The sequence below is a fragment of the Alosa sapidissima genome, chromosome 13 (assembly GCF_018492685.1).
Source record: "Alosa sapidissima isolate fAloSap1 chromosome 13, fAloSap1.pri, whole genome shotgun sequence".
Lineage (NCBI taxonomy): Eukaryota > Metazoa > Chordata > Actinopteri > Clupeiformes > Clupeidae > Alosa > Alosa sapidissima.
The window spans coordinates 20,896,085-20,916,100 of NC_055969.1; the positions used below are offsets into that span (position 1 = coordinate 20,896,085).

The following is a 20,016-nucleotide window of genomic DNA, read 5'->3' on the forward strand; positions in this document are numbered from 1 at the left end:
AGCTGCCTGTCCACTCCAGCACATAAACGCACTTCTTGGTACTATAGGTTGGGGCCGGGCTCGAGCAGAGCTAAACTGTTTCTCAAATCTATGGTTAACCCCATTTCCTCACATAAATGCTCATTCAGGTGCTATGGCTCTAATATAGCTCAAATATGTCTCCAATTTACAGTTCAACAACGACCTTTTGCACAGTTGTCTGTGTAATAAGGGCTATTACGTCTCATCTCTCCACTGGGTCGTGTAAGATGTATTGATCTCCTAACTGTCTCTATTGACATTGCATTGCACTTCTAGGATCTAAATCCATGACATGAGTGACACACTTATCCTGTGGCTTTCAGCAATAGTGTTATTTCATGCATTTTTAGATTTTCTTTTAGCGTGAAGGAGTGCCTATATGGATTTCAGGTACATTTAATTTCAGGCGTGCTAACGACTGCCAAAATTGCATCTTGCGTCATCCTGTGTAATGGGAAATAGGCTTGGTTGTTGGCCACTGTGGAAAATACCCTGTAGCACAATTCCTGTGTACGTCTTAAATTATATGATCAATTCTATCTATAATCAGCACTCATTTTGTCTGTTCCTGGCCACATTGAACGCACTCAATGTAGAGTTGTCATAGCCATTGTGTGTACATCACTCCTGGTGTACTTAAAGGCATTGCTGGATGCATGTAATCTCTCTGTGTGTGTGTGTGTGTGTGTGTGTGTGTGTGTGTGTGTGTGTATGTGTGTGTGTCTCACCTGGCCTGTACTAGGCATGTGTGTGTGTGTGTGTGTGTGTGTGTGTGTGTGTGTGTGTGTGGCTCACCTGGTCTGTACTGGGCGTTTCAGAGATGTCGTTCATACTGCGACTCTGAGCGTGATCTGAAATCGGACGGGGAAAAGATCAATAGTAATCAAATGTTTCGTCTGACTAAAGTAACGCACACACACACACACACACACACACACACACACACACACACACACACACACACACACACATTTACCATTTATCATCTGCTATAAACTCATGCACCTTTGAGCTCAGTAAGCTGCATCTCTGATTCTCTGATTGTTTCACTGGCTCATTAATTCACTAATTTCCTTCAAAGCTGATTTGGAACCAAATTGTGTCAGGGGGTAAAAACAGAACAAATTCAATCCCAACGGTTCTAAGCTTTTATGTTCAAGGGGGATTGTGAGCAGATCAAAAGCACAAGGCACGAGGGTGACCTGAGACTCAAACAAACTCAAGTCTCGGGGTAAACAGTGTACAGTGGGCCTACCCACGACTCAGAAGAAGGGCAGTGAGGTGAGAACTCATCAGATAAGCCAAGACAAACCATTAGACACACGGAGCAGAACACAAGAATGCAAAATAACAGCAGAATTAGTCAGACCTACAGATAGACCATGTGAGGAGGACAGAATACTGAGGTAGACTTAGAATGGGGAGAAAAAACCAACAACAAACAGACAGACAGATGGATCAGATGACATGCTGGACCCAGTAGATTCACTGAATAAACTGGGCAACTTAGAACTGCGTTTTGCAGTTACAGACTGATGCAAAAACTTCAAAAAACAGATAGGAAGGAAACATGCAGGCAGACAGAAGTTACTGGTGAGACAGGCTGCAAAACTGGTGAGACACAGACAGAGAAATTGACCACAATAAGGACGGACAAGCAGGGAGACAGTGAGGCTGTTTGATCACTGGGGGAAATTGGACGGTAGGAAGAGAGACAGACAGGTGGATGGATAGAATAAGGAGAGATGAACAGAAGCACAGAGAGAGGAAGAGAGGAGAGATAAACAGCACAGAGAAGGAGATGAACAGAAACACAGAAAGAGAGGAGGAGATGGAGACTTACGCAGCCGTCCGAGGCTGCCACTGTTCCGGCCATGCAGGTCCTCAGTGGAGCGATGGAGACCTGATGCCGTACTAGGACTACGTCCTGATTTACCATCGGAAGAGAGGGGAAAACAGAGATACGGAGAGAGAGAGAGAGAGAGAGAGAGAGAGAGAGAGGAAATGACAGAGGCAGATAAAAGGACAGAAAGAGACAAGTAGAGAGAGAGAGAGAGAAAGAGGACCAAACCGGGAAAAGGGGGAGATAGAAAGATTACAAGTGATTACAAAAGCAGAAGAGTAAGAGTCAGAGAAGTTCATTAGGAAGTGATTTGAAGAGAGTGTTAAATAATGTGTAGACTGATGCTTAGAGGAGAAATCCGACGAGTTTTCACATAGATCTCCGTTTCTCGAGGTCTCCGAGTGCGGTTGGTACGAAAAAAAAACAAAAAAAACAATCGGTAACTAACAATTGGTAAGTGACGTAGCCAGGCAGCTACAGCACTACACTTTGGGGGCATATCCGTGAGCTCCCTCAGTAGCTGCCTGCTCACTGGATTTCTCCTTGAAGGATCTCTGAAACAGCTTTAAATTAGTCTACAGAAATATATATATATTTATATATATAATCCTTTATTAGTATACTCCCAAGAATAGTGTACAGGTATGTGTGTGTGTGTGTATGTGTATGTGTGTGTGTGTGTGTGTGTGCGTGTGTGTGTGCGTGTGCGTGTGCGTGTGCGTGTGCGTGTGCGCGTGCGTGCGTGCGTGCGTGTGTGTGTGTGTGTGTGTAACTCACTGGCTGGAGTGGGGCTGGAGGTCTTGCTGATGTCGGCCAGTGAGCGGTGAATGGGCTTTTTGGTCTGGTGCCGATGTTTCCTCAGCAGCACAAAGCTGATCTGTTCCCTCAGCTCCTCACCGATCAGCCCGTCCTGGACCTGACGCTCCACTATGTCGTCTGAGTCAACACAGAGTTCACAGGGTCGAGAGTCAAAGGTCAAGCTCAGGTCAGCAGACATGCAGGTTTCTACATCCACCTGTTTCTACACACACACACACACACACACACACACACACACACACACACACACACACACACACACACCACACACACCAACATCCACACATTTCACACACACACACACACACACACACACACACACACATACACACCCATCTGTTTCTACACACGCACACCAACATCCATACGCTTCTAGAAGCACGCCAACACACATATTTCCCCACAGATTATGCAACATGCTTTTGGATTATGGATTGGAAGAGTAGCAAATCTCCTATGGTGAAATCTTGAGGTTTCTTTGGAGGCTCTTTGCCTTAAAGCAGACATCTGGAGTTTCATTTACAGTTACGCTATATTTATAACTAATACAAATAAATAAAATGTTTTTTTTATCTATAGGCCTGTGTTTAGCATATAAAGATAACAATACAATATATGTATGAATATTATGTTAAATCTAAAAAATGTATTATGTTATTGTGCGCTGGACTGACCGATGATCTGGGGCAAGGAGTATCCCTCCAGGTCGAGCAGAATGCTGCCAGTCTGTAAGCAGGTGCGCAGCTCGAACAAGCTGTGCAGAGTCAGAGTGGACACGTGGGGCTTGCTCCACCTCTCACCACCCTTCTCCACCTTCTCCTCAAACTTCACCCACCTGGTGGGACACACACAGGTACACATGCACACACACACACACACACACACAGGTACACACGCACACACATACAGGTACACAAACACACACAGGCACGTGCACACACACACAAACTCATACACAGATAAGCATGCACACACACACACAAACACACACACACACACACACACACACACATACATACAGCATTATGAAGCGATACACTATATGTGTGGTGTAGTGGATGATTGTGTTGCATTTTGTTTATGCATGTGTGTGTGTGTATGTTTGTATGTGTGTGTGTACACACACGTTACCTGGCAGACTCCTTCCACTCCATCTCTCCCCCCTCGTGCTGCAGTGTGTCCATCTCTGTGAAGATGGTGGGGGTCGGCTCATCATCCTCCCCCAGGAGACAACGCAGGCGCTCGGCGGCCGGGGAAACTGGAGAGGGGGATGGAGGTGTTTACCGACAAAAACTGTAAAAGTGTACACACAACTACAATTTATCCGCAGGTACAGAGACAGCCAAATTACGCTTTTTTATTCGTAAGAATCTAGTAAAAAGAGTAAGGTTTGCTAAAATATTAGCTCAGTGTTTGTTGAATATAAGTTCCACTTTTTTCTCACAGTTTCCCAGCTTGCATTTTAATGGACCATCATGCTGATAACAATCTGTCCTGTTTCAGCATCCTGACGTTATGTAATCTTGCATTACCAGTGCCTACTGGCACACACCAGATATTCAATAATGTCTGGAAATGTCAGAGCAATGCCCCCCCCCCCTCAAAAATATGACGGCTCAAAACCCATTACAACTGTCTAAGCACAGAGGGCAATGATGACCCCCCTCGGGCATAGGCATTCACACGGTTTTCGAGGGGTCATAGGGGACCACATGTGGAGACAATTTATGGAAGCTTCAGGCTCTCCCCCATACGGGCACTGTGGACTTCATGGCAGGGCTAGGTCACTGGGCAGTCTGCTCATAAACACTTATACAGTCTGTGGTGAACACACTGTGCTCGTATGGTCTGACCTGTCACAACTCACTCACCTTTCATACACAATATACGATGTACTTACGGTGTCTTTAGACGCTGGTTATTATTTCAGTAACAGAGTTATGTTTTGCACAAAATACTTCATAATTGAGTACAGTTTAGTTTAAAAACAGTTTACAGTTTAAAAAAGTACAGTTTAGTTTCTATGTTAGTACAGGTTGTGACAAAGTTGTCGCAAAAGTATTTCGAACTTCATTGTCATTATATCATAAGTTTAGTTCAGCAGAGTAGTTTAGGTCAGCACATCCAACCTGTTTTGAGGCCAGGTGCCTGACAAAAGATGCAAATGTCCGCACTCTTGAGTACAGCTCATAGTATTTATAGTGTGTGATTGTAATATGCACACATAAGAGGATGATGCACACAGTACCATTTATGATGGGCCTTCCTTGGAGAAAAGACATGTAGATGCTTCCCTGTTTCCATGGTAAGCTCACACTTGTTTAAGCTGAGCTCAGACATGTTACCTGTTCACGTGGTAAGCTCGCACATAACAAAGGAACTTAGCCCAGTCAGTTTTTCCAAAAACTGAATCTAAATCTGAATACTCCACATTAGCCCGCTGAGGTTAACTCTGTGCTACGATGCCTAACAAACATGTCTATGCATCAGGGCTAGTGTTGCTCCATAGCATGCCAAATGGATTAATGAGAAGCTGTGTAACCGTGTTGTGAATTCACAACACATACAGTATACACTCAGTGTGACACGTTACCAACCCGGTAAAGTTTACTGGCAGAGGAGGTTTTTTTTGTTGTATGAATTCCCCCATGAGGTTCTCTGCAAAGTCATTTGAAGCTGATACCAAATGTAGCTACTTATAAAAGCATAAGCAAAAGTGCCAAATTTTTTCATAGTTTTGCATTAACATACAAACTATGCAAAGTGAAACATTCTAAGTGCTACTGTAGCCTCTGGTGCCTCAGGCGTTTGAATATCTTGCGGTATGTTTGACTGCTGAGTCCCGTGCAGCATGAGAAGTCGTGTTCTGGCCCGTCCCATCTTGGCTTGCGGACCTTGGGCAGATTAAATGCACGTGGGTGTTATTTTTTTCCCTCTCTGATTGCGGGGCACCGTGTAATCCGCACTGATCCCAAAGCAGAGACACCCATGTGGGGCTCTGGTATGCCGTGTATGTGACCCCACAGCTTATTTTTAGACTTTTCAGCCCGTGGGTCACACCTCTTCATCAACTCAATTGATTCATTTGCAACTGTGGATACAGTTCCTACAAAACTACTGAGAAATCGACATACGCTCAATAAACAAATAATCCATGGCTACTATACCCTTTGGATATGCCATATTGAAAACAACACATTGCTTTACAGTCACAAACTATACCATATGTGCCATTTAAGCATCATTCTGAAATACAGTTGCTAAGTCAAAGTGTGAGCAGTACAGACTGAAAGATCACTCCAGTAGTCTTATGCAAAACAGACTCCAAAATGTCCAAACATGTACTTTTCAAAAAGTCCTATCATGTGTATTATCATGAACATCACATTTGTATGCCTTTGTTTTGAATGGTATTCAAGACGGTATTCAGGAACCTCTCACAACCAGATAAGAATATAACTCTTAACTAGATGAAAGTAGCCTCACACATACATGAACATTAACCACAGACTGCTCTAGAAATACCCTCCCCATTTCTCAACCTAATGACGGTTTCTAGGAGATGAGAGGAGGAAGAGGAGGAGGAGAAGGTGCCATGGAAACAGAGGATTCAATTTCTGAGATGGATCCAACTCTGATCTGGATCCGTCACTGATGCCCAGAACTGTCCCTGTGCTACCAGAGTATTTCCAGGGCATTACCATGACATTAGCGTGACGTTACCATGACATTAGCGTTGCGTTACCTCGTTGACTGGCGGGCAGCGTACAGCGAGAGGCGAGGCTGGACGACAGCGACAGCAGAGAGTCCTGGAGGCTCATGGGAGTTCCAGGAAGCCTCCCCTCACTTCCCTGATCCTGCTTCATGTCTCACACACTCACAACACACACACACACACACACACACACACACACACACACTAGAGCAGAACACACACACACACACCAGTAACCTCACAGCAGTCCACAGACCACAGTCTTCTCTCTTTGACCCTTTTCCACAATTCTTGTTCAACAAGTCAGTCCCCCGTCAGCAAACTTGTGGTCTTGTTGCTGTTAGTCCGTCTTATATCCATGAAAGTTTTAGCTTTCTGTCCCCCACCATTCCTCGTTGTGCCAGGCCCTCCTATCCCGTGCTGGTTGTGGGTTCGTTCAGACTGACTGCCTTCAGCCCTGCTTGCTGGCTACTTTCAAACTGAGCTGGTCTCCTCGAGAGCTATCGGCCTAATTCCTCTGGGGCTTGATGTAAAAAAAAAAAGAAAGAACAAAAAAAATCCACGACAGAGTAAAGTAGCTCACACTTGGGAGGGTCCACAAGCACCACTCCAATCCCACTTCTCTGTCCTCCTCCTCCCCGTCCTCCTCTGAGTAAGTCCTTTTGCTCCGAGATGCCACTAGACCTCCTTTACAACAGCTGGTTCTGGAGTAGACCAAGACCATACTTCTATTAGTCCTTAATATGTAGGCACTCTTATCCTCTAGCACAAGTATTGACAGTGAAAACTCCTAGCTATAGTCTCCTCTGCACTGTAGTCAAACGTTATTCTAACTATCTGAAGCTGTAGCCCTGTAGTTTAAAAATTAAAAGTCGCTTTGGACAAATGCATCCGCCAAATGAGTAAATGTAAATATCAAATGACCAAGTCCGTTCATAAAGCAAGTGTCTCTCACAGCTCTCTACACCTCTGGTCAAAACAGAAGAAGTGTTTTTGTTTTGTTTTTGTTTTTATTGAAGTCACAGCTGCAGTGTGTTCTTTGACTAACATCGCTTTACCAACTTACTCTTACTTCGCCGATGTGCATACTTATCATCCCAAATGCCAGTCACTGTAGTACCACTTCTCCATTAAAGGAGTTTACATTACATTACATTTGGCTGACGCATTTTTAACCAAAGCGACTAACAACATGGTAACAGTTAAGTTTTAAAGCAATTCTCTCAACAATTTTAGGACAATTTCGGCCTATAAACGGTAGAGCATTATATCCATGAAAGCATAAGCATAAGTGCATCAGTGAGTGCTGTTTTTAAACAGTTGAGTGTCAGTTCAAGACGGCTGGTACAGTAAGTGCTAGCATCAGCAAGACTTGTTATAAGTGGGGCTATGATAGGAGATCTAAATACATTACAAATATGTTTATGAGACAGATAAGGTATGAGCTACACCAGGCGCGTAACTGAAGCGTTCCGTTTGCAACGCGTAATATCCATTTTAGATTAATGGTCTATTTTTGTCTAACGTAGAAACGTACGCCCCACTGTCACGTCTGGTGTAGCTACTTCCATTGATTATAGTGGAAGATAATTGTTGCAGCAGACGCAACGCGAACGGAACGCTTCAGTTACGCGCCTGGTGTAGCTCAGATGGTATCATAATACTATAACGTGCCACAACATAATTCTACTGCCTCACTTTTATTCTTGATGCTGCTGTAATTTGTTGTACACAAATATTACAGTCTGAGGTGTTTGTTAGTTCAATATTATCATAGATAGTCTACTCAATGTTTCCTATAATTTGGAAAATCTACACTAAAAAACTCTTCTTTCTTATACAACTTTGTGAAGATTGCAATTACATTAACAGTAATAAGCTCTAGAATACTTTGATCAACCATCAGGAATGACAAAACATCACTGCCACATAGGTGCCAGGGCTCCTTCTTAGACTTAAACCAATTGCCGAGCCCTTCTACATCAGTGATATAAGTTCATGAGTAGACATACGCTGTCATAGACATTTTACATGAGAATGCAAATACCATAGGGTTGGATGCCATGCTGTGTCCTGCTGGGAGTCTAGACAGGCTCTGGCTCTGGGTGTTTTAGCTTTAGTCCTAACATATCGTCCCTGGCTCCAGGGCCCCAGGGCTGCCAGTGGGTTCTAGCCCAGGGCTGGGGGCCTGGGGCCCGGGGTTAGGGGTTCCTCTGGTTATACTGTAAGCCTCTTAGGGGCTTGAGAATGGCCAAGCATTGGGGAATATGTGTGTGTGTGTGTGTGTGTGTGTGTGTGTATGTGGGTGTGTGTATATGTGTGTGTGTGTGTGTGTGTGGGTGTGTGTGTGTGGCTGTGGGTGTGTGTGGGTGTGTGTATATGTGCGTGTGTGTGTGTGTGTGTGTGTGTGTGGAGCATGGCTTACGGGGAGCGATTAATCAGGTCTTGCTCAATCTCATTCCTGTGCCACCTCACAGTCAGGCGAGGCTTCACAGAAACACATCGCCATCCATGCATACTCAAACATCCCCATATTGTACACTTTACACGCTAAAGCTCTACACACTCATACCCTACACACGTATACTCTATACACTCTCACACTCTACACGCCAATACTCTTCACAGAAATACTCTTATCCACTCATACTCTACACACCAACTGTATATTCTACACACTTATTTTCTACACACCTATACTCTTCACAAAAATACTCTTATCCACTCATACTCTACACCAGTGGTTCTCAACCTTTTTTCAGTGATGTACCCCCTGTGAAATATTTTTTCAGCCAAGTACCCCCTAACCAGCGCACAAGAATTACCACTATGCTTCAACCACGACTCAATCGTTTGAGTTTTGATAGTGATTGACAGGTGATGGCGGGTGGCATGTGACAGGTTGGATCGAACCATCCTGGTATGGGGGGACTCTGGGTTTTTAGGATAATGAAATTGAATAGCCTACTGAAATATAAAATTCATTTTATGAACTTATATTTTCCTGAAATATTTATTAAATAATTGTTTTTAAAGTATTTTTGCATGGATTCTACTTTTTAAATATATGTATATTTTAAAATCTCACGTACCCCCTGGAGTGCCTTCACGTACGCGTACCCCCATTTGAGAACCACTGCTCTACACCACTATACTCTATACACTCTCACACTCTATACTTATAGAGTACACTTATATTCTACACACACACACACTCTACACGCCAAAACTCTACACACTCATACTCTACACACTTATACTCTATACACTCTCACACTCTACACGCCAAAACTCTACACACTTATTTTCTACACACTTATACTCGACACAGAAATGCTCTGGCCACTAATATTCTACACACACACACTCTACACGGCAATGCTCTATAGACCCATGCTCTACACACACCCATCCTGTACGTATCCACAGTCTACACAACCATACTTCACACACCCATAACTTCAACACCCATACTCTAAACGCCACAAAATATTCATATTCAGATGATCCGCAGGTTCTAAAGACGGCCTTTGGTGATGATCTTGTGAAGTAATATCAAGTTTGTGAGTGTGTGTGTGTGTGTGTGTGCATGTCAGGGGCTCACTTGTGGAGTTGACGTCGGACAGCGACTGCTGCGACTGATGATGCGAGGGTCCCTCTGAGCCGTCGTCGGCGTCGTAGTGCTCCTCGCGGCCGTGGTGCTCATGACGACCGTGTCTTCGCTCGCTGCGGCCCTCCTCCCCGTTGTGGCGGTGGCGGTGACGACGGCGTTTGCGTCTGTAGCCCCGCGGAACTGGAACGCCGATGTAGATGGACTGTTGGTCTGAAAGGGGACAGAGAGATGAGTGGACGATGGGATTAAAAATGAGACATCTTTTCACATGAAAGAACAGGAACAAGCTTTGCATCCGTTATAAAGCACATTGAATTACCTTAGTGTGTATGAAATGTGCTATATAGATAAACTTGACTTGACTTAACTATGCACACATGCACATTACATTCGATCCATCAACAATACAATCCATCAACAGTATATTTGTTCTTATTCAGAGTGCTGCAGAAAGTTCCATTCACATGAATGGGCCTTCCCAACGTTCGTTCTGTTAAATCTATTTATACCATGGTCTAGGTTGAAAAGGGTGTCGTTTAAAAAGTGATATACTACACCTATAAAATTATTATGACGTTGCTTGACAACGCCTGAGTTAGTCCGCTCAGCTGTGACTTCAGCTCAGCTCAGCTGTCAACATTCCACAGTGTTGCGATTAACAGCTGAAAAAACGAACGATTTTAGCTCTAAAACTCATTTAGTATTAATAATTGATTTCATATTTATTTATTTCGTAAGTGACCATGGTATAAACGGGATAATGTCCTTCGATGCGTCCATTATCAGAAATAAATGGACTTCGCGGAAGCACGCCTCTGCGTCGTCCATTTATTTCTGATAATGGACACCTCGTCAGGCATTAACCCTTACATAATCACCGGCAAAGTATATAATCACTGCTGTCAATGGCAACGGGTTTTGTGCTTCTGATTAATGTCTTTCATATCACTCAACTAAATATCTATTGTTATCTATGAAAGCTAGGGTACTGACATATTACTTTCAGTGGCCCTAAATCAACCACACCAATACTGTACAAAGGAACAATACAGAGAGTGTCATATTAATAAATATGAACCGCTTTGCCTGTGAACTGAGCCCAAAATCCCCATAACCAACCCAAATGGAATAAGCTCTAACATAAACCACAATTTTCTAATAATTTCCCTATGGGCAATGAGTAGATCTCTCGAGTGGGGTGAGGGTAGGGAGCCGTTTGCAGGGGGAGGGTGGTGTTGGGGGTGGGGGTGGAGGCTCAGACATCAGAGTTGGTTATCAAAGTAAATCTGGCCCATTGTTTGAGCATGTCAGTCTCGGTAAAGCGCCTTACTGCCCAGGTCTCTGACCTACTTCAGCATGCACGAGCCTCAGGCCAGGCGAAATCGCCCAGGTATGGCCTGAAAATAATCAGTCTGCCGCTGGAACAGACTGCCCCCCTCCCTCCCCTCACTCCACCTCTCCACGGAGAAACTAACCCAGCAGGGCATGCAATAGGAAGGCTGCTGAGCTATGGGTCCAATCCAGCTGGAACAGAGTCACATCATCTCAATGCTCAACCTTCTGAATTCTAAATGACTGGCCTGAAATTCTGCTTCTAAAACTTTCTGTCCAGATTTAGAAAGTTCTAGAATTATTTTTAAAATGCCAATCTCTACAAAACCCAGCCTTATATCTATAAGGCTCTGACAAAACCTACATAAATAAATATTGTATTGTTGTAGGATACTGAATGTGTACTCTGAGCCATGACAAATTGACAGTTCAGAGTTCTCGGGCAGGTGAAAACTTTTGGGTAGAAGTCTAAGCTAAATGTGTGTGTGCAGTGGCTAATTTTGAAACACATGTAGACTTGATGGGGGGGAAAGAGAGGGAAAACCTCAGGGATCACACTATGGGATCACACTAAGAAACCATAACAACAGATCACACTAACGGATCATCACACTATGGGATCACACTAAGAAATCATAACAACAGATCACACTAACGGATCATCACACTATGGGATCACACTAAGAAATCATAACAACAGATCACACTAACGGATCATCACACTATGGGATCACACTAAGAAATCATAACAACAGATCACACTATGGGATCACACTAAGAAATCATAACAACAGATCACACTATGGGATCACACTAAGAAATCATAACAACAGATCACACTAACGGATCATCACACTAAGGATCACACTAAGGATCACACTAAGAAATCATAACAACAGATCACACTAACGGATCATCACACTAAGGGATCACACTATGGGATCACACTAAGAAATCATAACAACAGATCACACTAACGGATCATCACACTATGGGATCACACTAAGAAATCATAACAACAGATCACACTATGGGATCACACTAAGAAATCATAACAACAGATCACACTATGGGATCACACTAAGAAATCATAACAACAGATCACACTAACGGATCATCACACTAAGGATCACACTAAGGATCACACTAAGAAATCATAACAACAGATCACACTAACGGATCATCACACTAAGGATCACACTATGGGATCACACTAAGAAATCATAACAACAGATCACACTAACGGATCATCACACTAAGGATCACACTATGGGATCACACTAAGAAATCATAACAACAGATCACACTATGGGATCACACTAAGAAATCATAACAACAGATCACACTAACGGATCATCACACTATGGGATCACACTAAGAAATCATAACAACAGATCACACTAACGGATCATCACACTAAGGATCACACTATGGGATCACACTAAGAAATCATAACAACAGATCACACTAACGGATCATCACACTAAGGATCACACTAAGAGATTACACTAACAGATTACACTAAAACTCCATTTCCATTGAATGGTATCAGCTCAACTCGCCTCAACTCTTCTCAGTTTTGTTACAAGTTGATCCTTTTCCACTGCAAAAAAGTACCCTCTTTAATGTAGCTGGGTGCCATAGCGACGCAGAAGGAAACTAGCATGGCGTCATTTACGTGGGACACACATTAATAACAATATCAGCAATGGAGGAAATCAAGGGGAGTTTGTTTCTGATTTGTGGCATCTGGTTGTTTGTGTTAATGTTCATTTTAATACATGAGAATTAACCGTTCGTTAATTCATAAGGAGATAGAATGCTTGTTTTTTTTTAACTGCAGAAAGTTATTCATTTGAATTAACGCACCTGTCAATTTTCAGACCTAGACTGTGTTACATTAACATGCTGCTTGTTGTGCTAGCACAGTATGGCTGAGTTTTTTTTTTTTTTTTTTAAATGACGGTCACGTCACCTTTTGGTATTGCCTCAGCTCACTTTGGAACCTCAATGGAGGTGATACCAAAAATAGTACCAGGTACCAGTCTTTGCTAATGGAAAACCAAAAAAAGCGAGTAGAGTTGAGGCCTGTTGGAAAAGGGCCTTAAGAGATCACACCAAGAGATCACACTAACGGATAAGCGTGAAGCAGAGGATTGTTAAGCAGCACCCAAAGAGAAATCCAGACTAGTGAACTCTAAAGAAAATCACTGGAGTCATACCACTGACTATCAACGGCTCCCTGAATTAATTAATGGGCATATCATAGCCTACCGTATGAACTCACACACACACACACACACACACACACACACACATACGCACACACACACTGCCAGATTGCAAATGGTACAAAACGCAGCTGCTAGACCCTTAACAGGCACTAAGAAGAGAGAGCACATTACACTTGTCCTGGCTAAATTGCACTGGCTACCTGTAAAGCACAGAATAAATCTTACTCTTTACTAAATCTTACTCCCTAGCACCACACATCAAGTCCTGTCCCACAGTTGCTAGTTTTAAGCAAAGATTCTAGAACAGAGCTCTATGCTCTGTTCTAGAATCTTTGGTTTTAAGTCTCTTCTCTTCTCTCTCGCTCTTACTTCCGCCTGAGACTTCCTCTCTCTCATGCGCTTTCCTTGCTCTTTTATGTTATTTTATTACCATTATTACTTTTATGTTTTTCATTTGCATGTTTTACTGATTTTATTCTGTTCTGTCTCTATTTTTACAAATGCTTATTTATTTACCGCACTTCCATCTCTTTTTTTTGTGTTTAAATTCATCTTGTATTGCCTCGTTACCTCAACTTATTTTATTTCCATTCTTTTAAAGAAGTATTTTCTCTCATCCTATTATATTTCTGGGCTCCTCTTCTACCTTTGTGTGTACAATTAATTACCTCTCTACCTGTGAAGCACTTTGGGTCAACTCCTGTTGTTTTTAAATGTGCTATACAAATAAATTGACTTGACTTGACTTGACTCACACAAACACATATGCAACTTTCCATCAACCTATACGAGTCCTGTGCATCTGGTGTCTGCCTTATAATCATGCTCCCAGACTGAATATTGACCCTGAATATGTCAAAAGGTCATCAATATACGTCTCAATGTGAATAATTTTAAATGTCAACCCAACCCAGTCTGTACATTTCCGGACACACACACACACACAAACACACACACACACACACACACACACACAAACACACACACTCACCTTCGTCATCATCATAGTGCCGATGGCCACTTCGCCTGCTCGAATGCCAGTCATGATCCATCCTGAAACAGATCAAAGAGGAAAGTTCATTGAGAGGTCATTGTGATTATGACCTTTCTGCAGCTCACTGAGCCTAGTAGACATATTCCAAACTCAGCCACTTTTTTAATCTGCAGCAAACAGTTAGACTTCTACTTCTTGGAAAGTAAAACTTGGTGACAAACATTGACTATCTATGATGTATGGACTATGGAGGTATGATGTGTTTGATATTTGTATTTGTTGTATTTTATTAAAAGATGCATTTCCCCTAGACTGTTTCATCTTAGCACCTCAGCATATAAATTGACCTTCAGGAAACCGCACCAGTTATACTGGTGATCAACAGTAAGGGTGTGAGTTTGACAGCGTATTTTGCTGACAGTGCAGACACACGAAGTGGACACAGTCAGGCCCAAGTTAATTAATAAAAGCTAGATAGATAGATCAGAATTTAAGACTGGTTGCATGTGATTGGTTTATTGATTTCACTTCACCCGAAAGGTCTCGCCCATTTCTCCGCCTTGACATAGCTTCTCGTTACCTATATCACCACCGAACTTGAGCCCTGAGAGTGTCGGCTGCAACAATTTACTCTCTCTCTCTTTATTCAAGCGAAACAGTCCCACAGTTCACAGGAAGGAACATTTTATATTTATTGGATACCATACTGTAGATGTTCCTTTCCCATTCATTTATATTTACATTTATCTATTTAGCAGATGATTTTCTACATACAATCGACTACATGGCATTCACGCTCATTCATGAGGCTATCACGAGCACACAAGCTTTGATTTTTTTTTTCTGTGGGTTTGTTTCCATTGCCTTGAGTCCGGGTTGACCAGATTGGCCTGCGGAGGCCATGTGATCGGTCCGGGCTGCGTTGTATCGTGTAAGGTCTCACATGGGGCAGCTCGTGGCCCCACTGCATCATGGGATCAATGCCCACACAAGAGGAAAACCCAATGAGGATTTATAATTAGCAGGAAGGTAATTAGGAGCAAGGTGGCAGTGCACCACTGATTCAATCTGTCACCTCTCTCTCTCTCTCTCTCTCTCACACACACACACACGTATGTACACTCTGATTTGAAAGAACAATGAGTGTCAGGAAACACTTGAAAAGCAAGTGATCAATTACAGCTCATTGAAAGGAGCAGGAGCATGGCGGATTCACAGACACATAAAGACATTACCGGAAACTCTTTTAAATCAACAACACCAATACATTACTTGCAGGTCTCCAGAGAGTATTAGATGTTGCATTAATAAGGCCAATTCAAGCTGATATAAGCTGCAGAATTTAGCTCACAGCAAATAAATATGGAATCAGCTGATGTTTCAGCTCTGACGTCTGTTGAAGTTTGGACATAATTTTACATTCTGTTCAGGCTCAGGCTTAAAAAATATTTTTACACAAATTGTAATTATATACAGTCCAGAATACCTCTGTGTGGTTGTCTTTTGGTAAAAACTATAAGCTAACTTTTACAAACTTAAATAAAATATAAACTTACTGTAAGCTAACTGAACCCCTGTCAATAAACTTCCTAGTGATCCATGTTTCACACCAATAATTCAGTTTTACATTCCCAGTAACTTAATGGATATGAACCCAAGTAAGAAGTTGACTTGGTGTTTATTGATGGACATGAGCCCAAGTGATTAGTTGACTTGGCGTCATTTGATGGATATGAACCCAAGTGGAAAGTTGAAATGGCGTCCATTGATGGATATGAACCCAAGTGAGAAGTTGACTTAGTGTCTACTCATGTTTCCATGAGGCTGGACGAGGCTCGAACAGGACACCGAGCTAAAGGACTTCCTGTGGCCTACCAGGCCATGTGCGTAATGAGAGTCGCATCAATGCCCTTCACACTGACTGCACTGCAGCCCACAGTCCATCCTCTAATCAGCTATGACAGGGTATTGATCAGCCCCGGAAAAGCTTTCCTGTGTGTGTGTGTGTGTGTGTGTGTGTGTGTGTATGGGAAGATGGGTGGGTTGATCGGTTGGTGAGTATGTGTGTGTACATATGGTTGTTTGGTGGGTGCTAGGGGCAGGGTTTGTGTGTGTGTGTGTGTGTGTGTGTGTAAGCCAGTGCGAGAGAGAATCTGTGTACACGAGTAAGTGAGTGTGATACGAAATATGTCTGTCTGTGTGTCTGTGTGTGTGTGTCTTACTGGACCACATCCAATTCCATAAACTAATTATGTGGCCATCCACTGTCAGTGTACCACAGGCCAGATTGATTAAAGAGTAGAATGTGATATAGAGTGAGGAAAAGATTATGTAAGGGAGGAAATCAGCTCGCAACGCAAAGTTCCCTAAGGTCACACACTCATGCAGGAACCACACAGGTTTTAAGCTCAGTGTACTACGACATAACAAAAACATCCTTATAAATGCACACCAATGATAACCACACCAGAAACTATGTTTATGTTAGTTTAGGGTTCCGCATGGTCCATATTCATCAATTTCAACATATCACATGTTAAACATATCCACTATCAGTATCAACATAAGACACAGAGTACTTGCTTGCACACAACAGATAGACAATAAATGGTTCTGTATATTCACTGAAAGTATTAGGATCTCTTGAAAGAAGCTGTTTATCCAGTACAACATGACCAAAACAGTTGGCACCTAATTTTTCACTGCATCTGCTTGCAGTACAGAACGTTCACGATTATCCCAAAATAATTCCTCATTTGGATCGCAAAACTGCCCATTACTGACATTTACAGTATCCAAGAACAAAAAAATCCGCTTATAATACTAGTGTGCTTTCCTGAGCAAATACAAATAAAAGTTTGTTCACAGCATGCTTTGTTTGCCATATCATCTGCTGGTTAAACCAATCTGGGCAGAGACCACACTAGGTTTTATCCCAGACAGCACACACACACACAGGGAACTGCATACTGAAAACTTCACATTGAAATAAATGAGAGTCTTACCTGGCCTGAGTGTGTAGGGTGAGGAGGGAACAGAGAGAGGTTGTTGAGGTTGTTGAAGGTTGAAAAGTTTACGTTGAGTAACTCTTGCGCTGTCCCAAAATCCCTAAAAAATGCAGCAACTACATTCAAAACCAGTTCACCGTAATGAGCTAATTCTATTGCTGCGTAGCTGTTATGGACCGAGCCATTCTTTTAGCGCACCGCTTGACACAGTAGAGAAAGTTTTGATGCCGCTTGCATTAACTCACACTCTGATGGACTCTGTGCATATGAGATTGGAGCTCATCGGGAGTCCAACACCCCCACAGTGACAGTCAGTCGTCGCCCGTCACCTCCCCCACCCATCTGCATTGAGAGGACGATCAAATACCCCTGGGGGGGCAGAAAGCAGGAGTCAAACACATGGGGGGTGGCGTGTGTGTGTGTGTGTGTGTGTCATGGTGTGGTGTCAGGGAACGTGACTGGTAGCTTGTGTGAGAAACATCAATGGCTGTTGCATTCTACTGTCAAGGCTGCCAGGTATTGACACTGGGTGCTCGGATCAGATGGCTCTTGGGCGCTGGCTCCTGCTCTGCCAATCCCCTCTGCCCTCGTGGTGCCAACCTGTGCCCGGTGGCCCCTTACGTTCACCACAGCATGCACTGAGCTGGGCATCGCCCCTCAGAGACAGGTGAGACTTCACATGCTAAAAACTGGAGAAGATACCCATAACATATTCAGTTACCGTAACAACAAGTTTATTTCTGGGTCTTTGTACATGTAGTACTTTCCCTTGTTTCATATTGATGCCAATAAGTGGCTTAATGGTTTCAGTGTGCAGAGTAGTCCTTTAGCTCAGCTTACCAGGGTCCGATGGGAATGCATTCTATAGCCGTACGAAACCAATGCTATGCCCTGGACTGCACCACCACTGAGGTAATATGTGGAAACAGTTGATGAAAGAGAGAGGGTGTCAACCAACGATAGACAAAGAAAAGGAGGTTGGATAGAAAGAGTGTTAGGGAGGAAGGTAAAGGTGTGAACGTGTGTGTGTGTGTGAGAGAGAGAGAGGGAGAGAGAGAGAGAGAGAGAGAAAGAAAGAGAGAGAGGTACCCAAGTGACAGCCTAGCACTGCCATCCCCAAACCTCCCTGGTTTCCACTGTGAGAGCTCACAGCACATACTAAAACTGGGTGAGATTTGGTCTGGCTTTGGAGGGGGTTTAAAAGGCTGGGAATGGCTTAGGGTAACGAGACTTGCAGAGCTCTCTAGAGTCACCCTAACAAGTGTCAGTCTTATACCCCAATTTCATCATTTTCTCCACACACAATCAAACTTTAACTCACACAAAACAATAAAATCAGACATGATACTGTCTCTACAGAACGTAAGCGAAGCTGTTTGGTATTCTCAGTGCAGGAATTATAAGTGATTGTACCCACACTCAGGCCAGCTGTTCCCCCATGAAAATGAATAATATTGATTTTTTTCTGCAATGAAGCATCAATTTGTCGATGAAAGCAGATAAAAAACACTTTTGGATGAGTTTACATCAGGGTACGATTGTGTAAATATTTGTCATTAACATCAACATTTTTTTTTTTTTTCTCACCTTTCTCCCGTGTTCCTCCCTGTAATCCTCAAATGAACAAACAGAGCTGATGTTTGATTAAATGTTTATCTGGTATAATTGATGTATAGACCCTTTCAAGAGAGTTCCATTATCAGCATCATAGTTGGCCCCACAAGGCTTCCGTTTTAACATTCCATATGTTATCTTAATGCAGAGGAAGTAGATTGGGAACAAAATAGAACTTTTATTGTTGAAAGGGTCTATAGTTCTCTTTGGAGTACATCTCCTACGTCATCAGTCTATGACTCATTCTAACTCTGCCGCAAGACCCAACCCCTGAGCGCCAATAAGGCATGTTCTGTCCCACTAATGAACAATAAAATGCAGGGTAACAGGGGAAAGAAGAACCACCCCCAAAAGGCACCATATAAATCCATATCAACGAAGTGGGTCAGAGATTGTGGTGGGTGGGGGTCGGGGTTAGAACAGTTTTATTGAACGCAATAATCTATCCAGCCCAGTAAACTTGGGAAGAAAAACGAACTGGGATCACAGCCATAACCGAATGGCACATATCTGGCCCAGAGATATTTCAACCTTAAGGTCAAAGTGACCAAAGCATTTGGTGATCTCACTGACAAATGAGGTCCATCAGTTTATTGGGCATGTGGCTGAGGTGCAATACATAATATTCCACTAGATGTCACAAGCGCTGTTTCAGTGCACACAATTTCACTCTGGATATAATCACCTTGGGTCAGATTTTTAAATCAGCTTTATAACGGAATATATAATATATAATGCCAAGAAGTGAGTGGGAGTTAACCTGGTGTTATATACTTATACACAAAAACCTTATCAATTACAGGGAGGCTACACCGGGCACAAA

The 20,016-nt window shown here is 42.9% G+C and overlaps 1 protein-coding gene across 2 annotated transcripts in view; it reads right to left on the minus strand.

Annotated features, from left to right (window-relative positions):
- The window catches only part of slc4a5b (solute carrier family 4 member 5b), a 49,583-nt gene that overhangs the window by 21,788 nt on the left and 7,779 nt on the right, over positions 1 to 20,016 (minus strand). For both annotated transcript variants that reach the window (XM_042059769.1, XM_042059770.1), the window contains exons 3-9: positions 14,569 to 14,630; positions 10,003 to 10,221; positions 3,815 to 3,941; positions 3,358 to 3,518; positions 2,642 to 2,800; positions 1,865 to 1,948; positions 817 to 872 (exon numbers count right to left, since the gene is read on the minus strand). In XM_042059769.1, the coding sequence (XP_041915703.1) occupies positions 817 to 872; positions 1,865 to 1,948; positions 2,642 to 2,800; positions 3,358 to 3,518; positions 3,815 to 3,941; positions 10,003 to 10,221; positions 14,569 to 14,629 (867 nt within the window). In that variant the 5' untranslated portion in view covers position 14,630. The remainder of the gene's footprint in view (positions 1 to 816; positions 873 to 1,864; positions 1,949 to 2,641; positions 2,801 to 3,357; positions 3,519 to 3,814; positions 3,942 to 10,002; positions 10,222 to 14,568; positions 14,631 to 20,016) is intronic.